Source organism: Vombatus ursinus, unplaced genomic scaffold (genome assembly GCF_900497805.2).
Source record: "Vombatus ursinus unplaced genomic scaffold, bare-nosed wombat genome assembly UNPS02014816.1, whole genome shotgun sequence".
NCBI classification, from domain to species: domain Eukaryota; kingdom Metazoa; phylum Chordata; class Mammalia; order Diprotodontia; family Vombatidae; genus Vombatus; species Vombatus ursinus.
Genome location: NW_020954594.1, coordinates 9,673,700 through 9,689,513, shown reverse-complemented (window position 1 = coordinate 9,689,513; position 15,814 = coordinate 9,673,700). Strand labels below are relative to the sequence as shown.

At 35.1% G+C, this 15,814-nt stretch overlaps 1 protein-coding gene across 2 annotated transcripts in view; it reads left to right on the top strand.

The window, feature by feature from the left end:
• The window catches only part of ACVR2A (activin A receptor type 2A), a 144,886-nt gene that overhangs the window by 117,676 nt on the left and 11,396 nt on the right, over positions 1 to 15,814 (top strand). For both annotated transcript variants that reach the window (XM_027835662.1, XM_027835663.1), the window contains exons 5-9: positions 1,175 to 1,318; positions 3,698 to 3,841; positions 5,877 to 6,022; positions 8,112 to 8,226; positions 10,980 to 11,118. In XM_027835662.1, the coding sequence (XP_027691463.1) occupies positions 1,175 to 1,318; positions 3,698 to 3,841; positions 5,877 to 6,022; positions 8,112 to 8,226; positions 10,980 to 11,118 (688 nt within the window). The remainder of the gene's footprint in view (positions 1 to 1,174; positions 1,319 to 3,697; positions 3,842 to 5,876; positions 6,023 to 8,111; positions 8,227 to 10,979; positions 11,119 to 15,814) is intronic.

Genomic DNA, 15,814 nt, shown 5'->3' with positions numbered 1-15,814 from the left:
AAGATATGACTAGGTTGTAATCTGTACTGGTAGAAGCAGTGCCGTTATCCTGCATAACGGCACCATCGATTTGTCAAAGTACATTTTTATTAACATCCTTCGCATGGTTGTAATACAGTAATACCCCACTTTGTAGATGAAGAAAATGAATTCTTAGTGTTTAAATGATTTTCCCGTGGTCCTGCAGCTGACTCCAAGTCCAATGGCTTTTCTACTAAACCAGTATTCCCTTGAGAAACAAGGGTATCTTGTATGCTGAGATGAAGTTGTGGAGTAAGACTTGAGTGGAAGATAGCATGCTTGCTTAGTTTATTTGTACTTACAACAGCATTCATTTTATTATTATTGTGGCACACTGTAGATAGCCTCTTTCTGTTAACCACCTCTCTCACCTCCCCCTACCTGCAAAACAAAACAAAACCCCCAAACCTCTTTGTTGACCGTTAACAGTTAATTATTGTGTGCCTCAACCATTTTCCCCTGTCATGCTCTCCTTTCTTGTGAACCAAGGCCTGAACTACTACTTGGGAAATTAGATTTAGATTAATTAGGGAAACATAAGTGTGAAGATAATTATGTATGCATATTGTCTTTTTGTATGTATACATACTTATGTACAATCCTTTTGACATTTTTTCCCCCACTGAATTAGATTTAAGGCTTAGTAGGCACTTGAGTGTAAAAGGTGGATATTGAGGAAGGTCCTTTGAGAGACAGCTACAAGTTACTGATAATTTCTCATCTTTTGTACTTCTAATATCATTAAACATTAAGTATCATAAAGTGGACAAAACCTGCTAGTACAAAAGCTCCTATTAGTGTATTCTCATGTAGAGGATATTTTTCTTTGAAATTTTATCTCATTGGTATAGCAGAGAATTTTTCCATGTTCTTTTCTTTTTACTTTTTAGCTCTAGCTCCAGTACAAAATGATCTTATGAAAGCTTGTCATTTAAAATTTTAGTTGCCTTCTTTGTTGGGATGACTGCAAATAGTTGTTAATTGAGGAATTCACTTCTGAACGTTTCTGTAAAATTTTACTTAATGTCATCTGTGTGTTATTTTGTCAGATTACTATTTTTAATTAATTTGATTTTCTTATATATTTTCAGAGTTTAACATTATGGTATGTTGATTATTCAGATTATTATAATTTTTAAAAAATTATCTCTAGGATCCAGGACCACCTCCACCTTCTCCATTACTAGGCTTGAAGCCCTTACAGTTATTAGAAATAAAAGCAAGGGGAAGATTTGGTTGTGTCTGGAAAGCTCAGTTACTCAATGAGTATGTGGCTGTCAAGATATTTCCAATACAGGTATGTAAATTTTTCTTTTTCGGTCCTACATATGTTATTTTTAAATACATTTGATTGCAAGATAGCTTGTGCAACTCAGAAATGGTCTGGAAACAGAAGAGCCTTAACTTACAAAGTGGTTCTGCCCCGAGTTGTCTGAAGGCATTTGTTGAGCATTCTTTTTTTTCTGTTTCCTTATCTAGAAAATGAAACTAGCAGCACCAGCCTTCCTCTGTTCTTTATAGTGAGAAGAAACTTACAAAGATTTTTTTTTTTTAGTTTTCAGCTAATAAAAAGTGCTAAGTGAAAGTGATGCCCCCAATATATCTTGTTGTCTTGGTAATTAGATTTCTCTTCCAATGAGATGTGTAATTATAGTCCAGAAAAGCAAACAATTTAGAGAAGAGAGTAGGTTGGCTTTCAGGGAAATAGCCATTTTGAATTTAAATGTCAGGCTAAAATTTAATTCAACAAATCATTTTAAAAATGTCTACTCTATGCATGGATGCCTGCTACAAGGAATGCCAAGAGGAATAAGATCCCTCTACTGTCTATTCCCTTTGGTACTTTAACCAAGAAGCAGAAAAGGTGCAGAACCAAGGTGCAGAAAAACAATCCTTACACAGTCATTCAGCCTTAGATTCTTTTGTTAGTGATAGAATATGGTAACTATAACACTGTCCCACAGCCTCTAATAATTTGCTTACCACTTTACAAACTGCTCCTGGATTTCATGTATTATGCTGAAACTCATGACTTACCACTACTGGAATCTTCCCTTTGTAATCTCTTTCAAGCAGTGATTGATCTCAAATAGTCAATTCAGAAGTAATTTCTTGAGTGCGATTCAGTGTGATTTGCTCAATTTTATCAGTGACTGAGGGCATACTGTGACAGTTCACTGAACTTAGTGATGCTGTCTTGGGCATAGGAGAGAATGAACGCTAATTCTCAAGTACAGGGAGGAAACCTGGGACTGCATTATCTATCACTCTTTCTGGTTCAGCTGAGATAGCGGACGTCAAGTTTGCCACTTATGTTGATAACCATAATTTGGGATGGGATATATTTTTTTTTCAGTATCTTTGTTTTAATACAGAGTATCCCAAAGGTCTTAGTATTTAACATTTTAAAGCTTACTAAGTTGTTAAAACTTAAAACTGCACTTAAGACCTTTGGGAAACTTTGTATTTCTCTTCTTTGGTCTTATTTATCCACTTCATCTCAAATTCTGTGATAAGTAATATATGAAGAAACATATCACATTTTTCTAATATTAAAGGTCATAGCACTCACAGTTTGGACCAAGAAGGCTGAAACCTGATCTTGTCTTAACCACATCATAAATATGTATGATCATGAGAAATATTAGTATTTGCTTGTGGGTAGTTAAGTAGCTTAAATTCACAGGTTTCAGCAATGACAGTGATCCCTTAAATGACCAACTTAAGAAATGCTATAGCTAGTAATTCTATCCTCTTAGAGATAATACAGATTAACATTTCTTAGGGATTATTTTCATAATGAACTGGAGGAACTCTATTTTTGATGCTTACTGAAATGCTGCCACCTGTCTGTTTTAATTTTGATGGTTCAGGTAATTATCAAAACTTCACTACGAAGGAATGTAGTTTGTAAGTCTTTGGAAAGAAAAAAAATAATGATTTTCTGTAAAACTGTATTCCAATTGGATCTTTTCTACTTCACAGAATTTTTGTGAATCTAAGGCTCTGTAAACCATAAAGCTCCATACGAGTTATTGTTCTTTAAGAAAGGTTATTAAGAATTAGGAATGATAAGTCCTAGCCCTCATGCTGGTAGGTGATAGATAGACCTTCCAATACCACATGGAAATAACCCAAACTATAGTATTTTTTGGGTTTGGATTGATACACATCTATTAATATGATAATGCTCATTTCCAGAGTGTCTTAATACATACAAATCTGCATTAGAAGTTAGCTAGTAATATCTCGCTTTAACTTCAAATCAAAAAACATGTATTAAACACTTATTAGGCATCAGGTACTATGTAAGGGACCAGGAATACAAAGTCAAAAATGAAATATCCCTGTTTTGAAGGAACTTATATTATGTACTACACTCCTCTTTCCTCCTCTGTGAGTATCAAACATAAGCTTTTTACCAATGCATAATTGCAGCCTTCAAGCATTTCTGAACACTTATAAATTGTGTATATTAATTATAGCATTTGGAGATATCTATTTTGCAGGTATTCGGAGTGCAATAATCCTACCTTTGTCAGAATTTTGGTAATCTTTTTGAAAGAGAAACTTTTTAAGTGCAACTTAATTTATTTTGGAACTTGTCCCAGAATCATTTAGCTTAGCAAACATACACATTTTTACCTTTTGCATTAAATATTTTTTTTTCTTTCAGGACAAACAGTCATGGCAAAATGAATATGAAGTATATAGTCTTCCTGGAATGAAACATGAGAATATATTGCAGTTTATTGGTGCAGAAAAACGAGGCACCAGTGTTGATGTTGATCTTTGGCTAATCACTGCATTTCATGAAAAGGTAAATATTTCCAGTGATTCATTTTTATATCCACAAGGAGAAATATCTTTGTCTCAACAGCTACCCATTTCCAATGAATATATTTTAGGTTGTACTCCGTCTGTGAAATAGACTATAAAAATTTCTTTGGAGCTTAGGCAGTAGACAGCTTTTAAGGAGCCATAAGACCACTAGTTCTGTGGACATTCTGAAAATGGAAATATGGAAGGTGATTTCCTAAAATTCATTTGAAAAAAGCTAATATTTTCCATAATGTTTTAATAAAACAGTGATGATGATATTAAAATATAGTATCATTAGCAAAAATTAAAAATGCTTAAGTGTTTTGTTGTTTGGAGAATAAGGGAGAGGAAGAAGAAGACTTTTACCTCTGTTTTCTTCTTTCTCATGTTTTCCCATTCTCCTCTCTCTCAGAACATTTCCAAGTGACTGCTTCTGATACGACCATTTGCTCAGTAATTTTCATCTATTATATATGAGTCATTTTGAGTGAATTCTTTTATTCAGTATGACTTCTCTTTGCTACATGTTCTGGTCTGATGACTAGAACATAGACCATAGGAAAACTAGCCTTCTGTTCTCATCTCCATCACTGACTTGCTGTCAGTCAACAAGCGTTATCTGTGTCTGGCACTGTGCGAAGTGCTGGGGATGCAAAGAAAGGCAAAAACAATCCTTGCCTTCATGGAGCTCATAGTCTATTGGGAGAGATAACTTTTTGCAGTTAGTAACAAAGACACTTTGTGGTGTTTTTTTCTCAGCCTTACCATGTATACAATAGGGAAGACATTATTTACTCTTCTACTCATAAAGATGCTGTGATAACTAAAAAAATTATATTAGCAAAATTGCTTACTCTCTACTGGTGAGCTACTACACTCTATGATACTGTTTCCTCCTCTGTAAATGGATTTGCCCTCTTTATTCAAGAATCCTGTAATTCTGTCTAGAAAATATCTATTTTTTAAAAGTTCTTGAATATATTATTACATCATAACATTTCAAAACCAGCAGGGGCATTGGCATTCAAGGTTATCCAGCTCAGATCCCTCTTTTAGAAACGAGGAAACTGAAGTCCAAAAAATTCAAGTAGGTCATCATAAAAGTAATTAACGGCACAGCTAGGACCATAAACTTGGATGTTTCACTGTATGTGCAACATTCTTTCCCTTAAGGAATATTTTTCTGTCTTATCGTTGCAAATAATATTAAGAATTTTTATTTTTCTGTAAGCATCCACTTAAAAAAACACATATAACTGTTTTGTTTATACCCACTCTTAGAAGAAATTGGTAATTTGTGACTATATAAGATGTCAAAAGGTATAGGTTGTCCTTCCACTTGGGCAGATTGTACCTCTTTGATGTCTTACTAAACAGTCTTTTTGAGTTGTAACTGAAAATATTAATCACTTGGTGACAATTCTTCTAGTAACAAGCCTTTCCCAGACTTATCTAGTTGGTGTTCAAATAACAGATATGGGGTCCCCAGACCAGTATTTCAAATCTTTCCAGTTGGGTAAAGTTTGTCTAAGTTGGCACACTGCTAGCCCAGGTTCTGTGATACCTCCATACAGTAGTGAGGCCTCAGAGTAGCACTAAAGTGAATATCCTTGTATGCAACAGTTAGAAATCAGTGTGTCCCCAGATATGAATCTTGGTATCTTAGATTACTGATGGAAGAAGGTAGGTGGAAACTTGAGAGAATTCAAACCATGCTAAAAGGATAACTTTCTAGATGTTGTTTGTTGAAATTATTTACAAGGTGTTCCCCTGTTCCTACTTCTCAAGGGAAAAAGGAAGAGTGTTTTCATTACATCATAGAGAAACAAGAATGAGAGAGAACAGATGGGGATAGGCTGGGGATTATACTAGTATCACAAAATTACACAAAACGGGAAGACTGGGGATGAGGGTAGAGGGAGATTTGCACAAATGGTGGGATTTTCCACATTGATGAGATCATGAATTCATCTCTATATTGGTGTTTCTCTTATAAAAAGTAAATGAAATATTTTTATTTTTTCCCCTTTCAGGGTTCATTAACTGACTTTCTAAAGGCTAATGTGGTCTCTTGGAATGAATTGTGCCACATTGCTGAAACTATGGCCAGAGGATTGGCGTATTTACATGAAGATATACCTGGTTTAAAAGATGGTCACAAACCTGCCATATCACACAGGTAGATAAACCTATGTGTAATTCTTAAGTATTTTAGAACCTTGTAATATATTTAAATTTCACCTTTAGATCAAATGTACTTTTTCCAGATTTTACAAGTGGTATTATAGGAAGCAGTTGATTTATATTTGCTTTTTAAGGTGGTTCTCAATTTTGTTCAAAAGTATCTTGAGTAAGCTATACATTAGTATTGTTAATGAATTTCACTTTCTTATTCTTAACCTTTCTTTCAGAAATTAGATAAATTAACATATATTTGCTTTATCAGAAAAAGAGGGAGAAATGGACATGTTAGCTTAAAAAATATAAATTTGGAATAATGAGCTGCATTTAAGAAAGGAGACTGTAATTACTTCTAATTAATTCCCTGTTAATCTGAATCATGTAAACTTTTCTCTAGTCAAATATCAAGAAAGACACAGATTAAACTAATAATGTCTCTATAGCAAATACTTTTTCAGAAAAGAAAGACCACTTTGACCTGAAAAATATTCCTGTTACATGTGAAACAGTAACTTGCCTTCAAATATGATGTTTAGTTTGGATGATTTTTTTTCTTTTAGAGGCAGACACTTGTCTTATTTACAGTTGTGCCAAGTCAAAATAAAAGTATTTGGAAAGGCCTGAGTTCAGATCCTGCCTTTGATGCTTAAAACCTATGTGATCTTGGGCAAGTTACTTAGCCTCTCTGGGCCTGAGATTGTTCATCTTTATGTTTCTTTTCTTTTCCTTTTCTTTTTCTTTTTCACTAGGCAATGGGGTTAAATGGGTCACACAGCTAGTAAGTGTTATGTGTCTGTGGCCAGACTTGAACTCAGGTCCCCTGAATCCGGGGTCGGTGCTCTATCCACTGCGCCACCTAGCTGCCCAATGCTTGGATTTTTTTTTTTTTTGGAGAGGCAATTGGGGTTAAGTGACTTGTCACATAGCTAGTGAGTGTTATGTGTCTGAGGCCGGATTTGAACTCAGGTCCTTCAGACTCCAGGGCTAGTGCTCTATCCACTGTGCCACCTACCTGCCCCTGAGTTTGTTCATCTTTAAAGTGAAGGGGTTGAACTGGGTGACCTCTGAGGTGTCTTACAGTTTTATATTTATAATCCTATCATATGCTACCATAGACATGTCTTCTGTAGCATTTCATTTCTTCTTAATGTCCCACTGTCCCACTTGATACTCTATCATAGCTCCTCCTTTACTCCATTAAGCTATTCAAGGAGTAAATGTCTAGGGGGCATCACCTGAGAGTATGTTTGTGTCTCTCTCTCTTTTTTCTATCACCTCTCTACATATTTCTGTCTTTTTCACATGTAACTTTTCTCCACATCCTACTTTATGTACTTACATGGATGCGTGTGACTATAGGTACCTTGAGTTGAAAATAGAAGAGACCTTAGAGGTCATTTAGTTCAGCTCCCTCCTTTTAGACTCAGAATAGCTATTTGAGATTGGGGAACCTGAAAGGAATTTGGTGGTCGATGGATCTATTAGAGCTCTGCAAGATCCCTGAGTTGATAAAGCCAGCAGGGGCTTACCTTAGTTTGTGAATAAGATAAAAAAAAAAATTCACAGGCAACTGGAACTTGGAATTAAACACTTAGGGAAAAAGAAGGCAAGAATAACCATGGTAGGGAGTCTCTTGAAAGATTGTAGAGATCCAAAATGAGCTTATTGTAATTATTTCTGTTTTCCCTCTCAGTGGTGATTTTTGGTTGTTTACATGGGTGTGGATTTGAATGTGAATCTGGAACATAGCAACTGTAGAAATATACTTATTGTAATCCAAGAGTTTGGAGAGGGAGAGTGAGAATGGCATAGATAAAATGTACACAGGGCAGTACAAGTGTTTTTTGGACTTAGACTCTTTGATTCTCGTTAGAAAACTGCTTTAAGGAATACTTTCATTTAATTTTTCAGTTTAAGAATAGGAATTTATAATTATTACTTGTTTTCAGGTTAAGCTTTAATTCATCTTTCTGTAAATTTTGAATTTTCTTATTTTACATTTAGTATTTCTATTAGTATATACTCTTGTGGTCAGATAACTTGTTTTAACTTATTTCAAGTAACTTGCCTATCTTTTTATTTTAAAGGGACATCAAAAGCAAAAATGTGTTGTTGAAAAACAATCTTACAGCTTGTATTGCTGACTTTGGTTTGGCATTAAAATTTGAGGCAGGGAAGTCTGCAGGTGATACCCACGGACAGGTGAGAAGAATGACAAAATATTTTAAAAAATAATTACATAAATTGACTGTCCATTGTTTTTGTCATATAAGATGCCTTGGGAACTATGTATCATTTTTTTGTCAGTGACCTTTAAAAGTTGTTATTTTATTAGTCTTTAGAATAATATGAATCTACTTAAAAGGTCATGCAGTGAGCCTTCTCAAGCCATGCCCTTTTTTAATACATGTATAGAGTTGTCACAGTCATTGAATGGTTTAAGCATATCTGCTCATAGAGGAGAATGTATCCCGTATTTAAAACTCAGCAGAGGAAGATACTTTACAACTTATCTTCTTTTAAAAAACAAAAGATAAACCAACAAACAAAAACCCTCCCTTGCTGTTTCAGCAGTTTTCTTGGGATGTCTCAAACCACTAAGAAACAATCATCATTGGTCCTGGTTAATCATTCAGTCAATCAATAAACATTTATTAAGTGCTGACTATATGCCAGGCACTGTGTTAAGGACTAGTTAAGACACAGAGAGGTTGATTAGTAGAAAAAATTACATATACAGTGTGCAAAAGCAAGCAAACCTAATAACCTAGTATTTGATAAACACAAACATCCTAGCTATTGGGGCAGGAACTCACTATTGGACAAATACTGGGGAAACTGGAAAGCAGTTGGGTAGTAACTAGTTCTAGACCAGTATCACCCTGTATACCAAGATAAGTTGCAAATAGGTATGTTAACCTTAGACATTAAGTGACATCATAAACAATTTAGAGGAACCAGGAAATTAACCTATCAAATCAATGGATAGGGGAGAATTCATAACCAAACAAGAGACAGAGAAGGTCACAGAAAGTAAAATGGATATTTTTGATTGTATAAAATAAGAAAAGGTTTTGCACAAACAAAACCAAAGCAAATAAAATTGGAAGAGAAGCAGTAAATGGGGAAAAAAAAACAGACTTTGCAGCAAGTTTCTCTGATACAAGTTTCATTTCTAAGACATAGAGATAACTGATTCACATTTGTAAGAATAAGCCATTCCCAATTGATTAATGGTCAATTAAAGGATATGAACAAGCAGTTTTCAGAGAAAGAATCTAAGCTCTCAATAGGATTATGAAAAAATGCTCTAAATCACTAATAAGAAATGCAAATTAAAACGTCTCTGACATTCCATCTTACACTCCTCAGATTGTCAAAATTGAGAAAAAATGACATACTGGAGGGGCTGTGGGAAAATAGATACATTAATTCATTATTGGTAGAGCTGTGAATTAGTTTAGCCATTTTGGAAAGCCATTTTGAACTAAGCCCTCAAAGAAAGAGGAAAAGGAACCATATTCAGTGGCAAAGAATTGGTCATGGAAGAGGTGCCCATCAGTTGGAGAATGGCTGAACAATATGAATTTGATGAAATACTATTGTGCTGTAAGAAATGGTGAAGGGCATGGTTTCACATATAAAAAGTATAAAGTAACATAGAATGAAATGAGTAGAATCAGGAGACACAACAGTAGTATTGTAAGAATAAACACCTTTGACTTAACAACTCTCTTCAACACAGTGAGCAACCAGAATTCCAGAAGACTTGTGATGAAACAGGCTACCCATCACCTGATAAAGAGGTTGATGGATTCAGAGTAAAATCAAGACTTTTTTTTTTTTTTTTGACATGGCCAAAACAGGAATTTGTGTTTGCAACGGGGTCTTGCTTTTCTTGCTTTCTTATTGGAGAAGGAAGGGAAGCAGGTAGGAAGGGCAGAAGGCAAATGTGCATCTTAAAAAATTTTTTTAAAAGAATGACTAGGGATACTTAAGTCATTAGAGTAGCTCCATTGTTGATCTTCCTCCCTTTTACCCCCTCCCCCTACTAAATAAAATTAGAATGATATGCTTTATAATTTGGGCTTTGGTGTAATGGATCTTTTGGATGGTGAACTAGGTATCTAAAAATATTTCCTTTTATTCAACTTGTTCATACTGCTAAATGCATTATTTGTATATTGCAGCTGCTTTTACGTTTTTGGAAAATAATCATATTTCTCCCAAAGATTTTCCAGTGAAGAACTTGTTACAGGAATTTTTAAGTTAAGGCATTCTATTTCTCTCAGTTTTGTATGGGTAGCAGGCCTTTTCTACCCAATGTCAGGATAAGGAAAGCACCAATAGTTTACATTCATATAATACTTTATGCCTTATAAAGTACTTTACTATGAAAAAAGACAAAAGACATTATTGTTACTTTTATTTTGATTAATGTCTTTTGTTTTTATATCACATTCATTTCCCGCCAGTGACCTTTTTCTTGTAACAAATATTTTAAAAAATTAAAAATACAAAACAAAACGTGCCATGGCTCATCAAAACCTGTTGACATGTTAACTTCTAACAGTATGCTTAGCATTCCTTTCTCGCAGGCCCTTATCATTCTTCAGTGAAGGGAAGGAGTTAAGCTTTTCAGTAGAAGTTTATGTATTGTTCTCACCATTTTGAAGTTGAGAAAACTCAGGCAGAGAAGTTAAATGCTGGTCTATAGTTATATAGAAGATTAAGTATTTGTGCTGAGATTTAAACCTAGGCCCTCCTGACTTCAAACCAGTATTCTTTCAACTTATCCCATACTTTTTTTTTTTCCTAGGAGACTGAGATGATCAGAATTTCATGAAAGGGAATTAACACAGTTTTAGGAATTCTTCACCAATCATGAAGTGTTACCTATTAAAGTTCAAAACCATTAATGAACTAATGCTGTCTGTTTTCAACATCTTTTCCAGGTTGGTACCCGAAGGTATATGGCTCCAGAAGTTTTAGAGGGTGCTATAAACTTTCAAAGAGATGCATTTTTGAGAATAGATATGTATGCCATGGGATTAGTCCTGTGGGAACTTGCCTCCCGGTGCACTGCCGCAGATGGTAAGCAGAAGTTTTGTCTGTCTTTTTTTAAGGAGGTATGTGGACCAACTAACTAAACTTAAATATAATATTCATTTTATTGCTACTTACCAGTTTTAATATTGTTTCCCCTCAGAATCTAAGCTTCTGGAGGTCAAGGACTGTTTGATTTCTGTCTTTGCATCACAGTGTCTGGCACAGTTGGTACTTAATAAATGCTTTTAAATGCTTGTTGAACTTATTCTTGAGCAACAGAATAGGTATTTAAAATTTAAAGTCATTGCTTATTACATGGTCTAGGAAGCCGTGACCCAAAGGCACTGTTTTGTAAGACATTTCCTTTGCAATTCCTCTTGTCACATATAGAGTACTAGGGGTATGTTAACTGCTGCTTTTGGGTCCTATGAGGAATCAGTCAACAAATATTTATTAAGCACCTGCTGTATACCAGACACTGTGTTAGGAGCTGAGGATACAAGTCCAAAGAATGAAATGATCCCTTCTTTCAGTGGGTTTCAATTCTAATAGGAGAGACAATATATGTAATACATACGTATGTGTGTGTGTGTGTGTGTGTGTGTTATGTATGTTTGTGTATGTATTTGTGTATATAGATGTGAGTATATGTACACATGCTTTACATATACATATGAATGTAAATGTGTGTATGTTTATCATAAATATAAAAGGTTTTCTTTTTCTTTTTTTGCTTTTTGGAGCCTGGGTCTCTCTGTCTTGCCCAAGCTGGAAATGTCCACTCAGTGGGCTTGATCCTATTTCTGATTGCCACAGAAACCATAATCTGTTCCATTTGCTACCTGAGCTGGTTCACCCTTTCTTAGGCATCCTGGTGGCCCCCTGCTTCCAGGGACTTGACATAATCACTGTATTGATTCTGGACATGGTGTGGATACCTGATCAACTTAGCACATTGTTGTTTAGAGCTCCTAAGCTCAAGTGATACACCAGCCTCAGCTTTCTTCAGTAGCAGGGATTATAGACATACACCACCATGCCTGAATTATAAACATAAACACAAATAGGTACATACACACACAGAGAGAGTGTATGTCTGTGTGTGTGTGTGTGTGTGTGTGTGTGTGTGTGTGTGTGTGTGTGTGTGTGTGTGTGTGTGAAATATGAGAGGAGGGAAAAATTAAATATGTGGTAGTTTGGGAATGAGGAGCCTAGCAGTTAGGAGATCAGGAATCCAGGCTTCATGCAGAAGATGGTGCCTGAGCTATACCTTACAAGGTTATAAAGTAGAAGTTTAGAAGGTAGCCATTCCAGGTATGGGAGATGACCAGTGCAAAGGTAGGGAGACGAGATAAATATTGAGGAACAGAAAGAAGACAAATTTGGCTGGATTGCATTTGGGATTGCATTTGTTTATTTCAGCTATGGGGTATGAGCTAGAAATCCTTCAATATCTTGAAGGTGCCTAGTTTCTCTAGCTGCCTCCAGGGCAAATCCATATTTGTTTCTCCAAACTAGACATCTCTCTTTTTTCTAAGCATAATTAGTTAAACTGAACATATATTAGATCTCCATTATGCTGAAATCTTTACATATATCCAGATATCTAAAAGGTCACATGAATCTTATCATTAAGAAACGTCTGTAGCAAAAGCCTCCTCAAACCTGACCGGTAAGAGAAATGTTAGTGTTGGTCAAAGGATTCAGACTAGAAGTTATATTGTTCACTTTACTCTTCCTGCCATAAATGGGCCATATGAAGCACTTTCTAAAACTATTTTAATATTTTTTGCACACCCTCATTTTAAATATTTTCCCGATGTTTCAGCAGTGTAAATATATAATTTAAATGGGGTACTCTGATGTTTCCTCATGGAGTGAAAGTGACCCTATGTTCTTGAAGGTCATGCCAGCAGAGCACAGACACTGGCACATTGTACCATTCTGGAAAGGCTTCAGACATGGCCGTGATAACAGACTGCGACTGTTTTCTGAAGACCAGATTAGAGAATATTGGAGAAGCACATCACTGGGAGGTTAGCCACCTGGTGATTAAACTTCTTTTTGGATGTGACAACCTATGAAACAAAGATAAATGAAATGACTCTTATTTTGCTTCTACAGTGACAATGTCAGAATGATTAGAAAGGAGACAGAGGGTTCTAAAAATCACTAGTTTTTGCATGATCAACAAACTTTAATTTGTACTCTTTAATTAAGTATGCTAAATGCAAAATCCTTGTCTCTTGACCAACAAGTAGATAGATTGCTGGAGAAACAGAAACATATCAATCTTGATATTTTTTTCTATAATTGAAAACAGAAGAAAGAAGGAGGTTTCAGTTAAAGGAATGACAACTCATAAGTACGCGTTGGAAACAAAGACAGGAGTTGGTTGAATAAATTTTATAATGGACCCAAAAGTTACAAGACAGTTGGTCAATATGTGTCACAGTACTGATAAAAATAATTATAGCTTAAGTACTAATATGGTTGCTGAGTACTAAGTCGTAGAGAAATTCTATATAACACTCTATAAGACCCATTAAATCGAATTGATATACACATTGACACTTGGTAACTTCAGTACAAAGGTAGGAAAAGTGAGGATGATGTGAAATAAATGGGCATATATGGATCAGGTGAAAGAAACAGAAGGCTGAAGACTTGTATATCAGAGTGAAGACTCATGCTTCTTTATGATAAACAATGAAAAAAAAAAAGAATCAGTAAGCAATGGATGTGGCAAGTACCAGATAATACCACAAAAAATGGAATTGATTACATTTAAACATACAAAAAAAAGATATAATATGGAACCCTAAATCAACTCTTGTGCACAGTCAGACAATTGACTGGTCAGAGATAAGAGGAGAATTTATAAGTAAGTAAGAATAAAGAATAGTAACCAAAAGATGGCATGCAATTAGGAAGATTTAATTTTGTATTATTTAAACAAGCTATTGAAAGTAAAAAAATGAGAAATAAACAACAGAAATTAACATTGACATCAACTATATTAATGTATCCAGAAGTTTGACCATTGTAAATGAATTACAACAATAAGGAAATCAAAAGATCCAGAAAACGCTTTAGTAAACATTAGACTTACTAAAGGGAGAGGAGATGCTTCCCAAAGGTGACACTGGATAAGAATATAAATTTGCCTATAAAATCTCTTGAAGAAGGTGATTATGAACAAGCAATTGAGTATAAAACCAATGTAAAAAAAGCTTGATAAAATATCCAACTAATTAAAGTAATCCCAAGAGAATTGAAGGATGAAAATGGAAAGGGGATTGCAAATAGAAGAAAAATGAAAAGATTTGTAAAAACTATTATAATAAACTCTTTTCTCTATCAGGGATAATGGAATTACCATGCTTGGACCCTAATGTCAGTCTCTGATTATTATAGAAGAAGTAGGAATAGCACTAAAGAGAACCAGTAAGGAGGAATAGCTAAAATGGATTAAGTATGTATAGAAAAGACATGTGCTGGTGGTGATACAAGTATGAGGGCATTGAGGGACCAATTTACAAGCTGTTTAAAGGAGAGGACAATACCAAAAGCATTAAAAAAAATTCTCAAACCTTATTTATAAGGTAACTAAGAGAACAGCTCCTAACCTATGTACTTACTCTGCCATCTCTGTTAGGTCTTTGTGAGAGTCATCTGAAGATTAAATAAGGGCTGTCTTGATGAGGAATTAGTAAGGAACAAATTGTTGTTCAGTTGTTTAGTTGTGTCTGACTCTTTGTGACCCCATGGACTATAGCACACCAGGTCCTTCTAACCTTCAGTATTTCCTGATGTCTATGCAAACTCATGTTTGTTACTTCCATGACACTATCTATGCATCTCATCCTCTATTGTTCCCTTCTTTTGCCTTCAATCTTTCCTAACATAAGGGTCTTTTCCAGTGAGTCCTGTCTTCTCTTTTTGTGGCCAGAGTATTTAACCTTCATCTTCTGTATTTGTCCTTCCAATGAATAGTCTGAATTAACTTAAGTATTGACTGATTTGATCTCCTTGTTGTCCAAGGGACCCTCAAAAGTCTTCTCCAGCACCACAATTTGAAAGCATCAATTCTGCAGTGCTCAGCTTTCCTTAGGGTCCAACTCTCACAGCCATAAATTACTACTGGAAAAACTATAGCTTTGACTATATATACCTTTGTTGGCAAGACGATGTTTCTGCTTTTTAAATATGCCGTCCAGATTTGCCATAGTTTTCCTTACAAGGAGCATCTTAATTTCAGTCACCATTGATCTTTGAACCCCAAAATATAAAGTTTGACACTACTTCCCTGTCTTCTGCCTCTATTTGCTAGGAAGTGATGGGACTAGTTGCCATGATCTTAGGTTTTTTTTTTTTTAATGTTAAGCTTCAAGCTAGCTTCTACACTCTCTCATCAAGAGGCTTCCTAATTCTTCTCTTTTTTGCCATCAGAGTGGTATTGTCTGCATATGTGAGATTTTTGATAATTTCTCTTGGCAACTTTAATTCTGGCTTTTGATTTGTCCAGCCTGCTGCATGTAACTTAAATATTAAGGAGACAGTATTCAGCCTTGTCATACTGCTTTCATTATCTTAAACCAATCAGTTATCCCATTTGCAGTTCTAACTCTTGCTTCCTGACCTGCATACAGGTTCCTCAGGAGACTAGTAAGATGATCTGGTACTCCCATCTCTTTGAGGACTTGCCACATTTTGTTGTGATCCACACCAGGGCTTTACT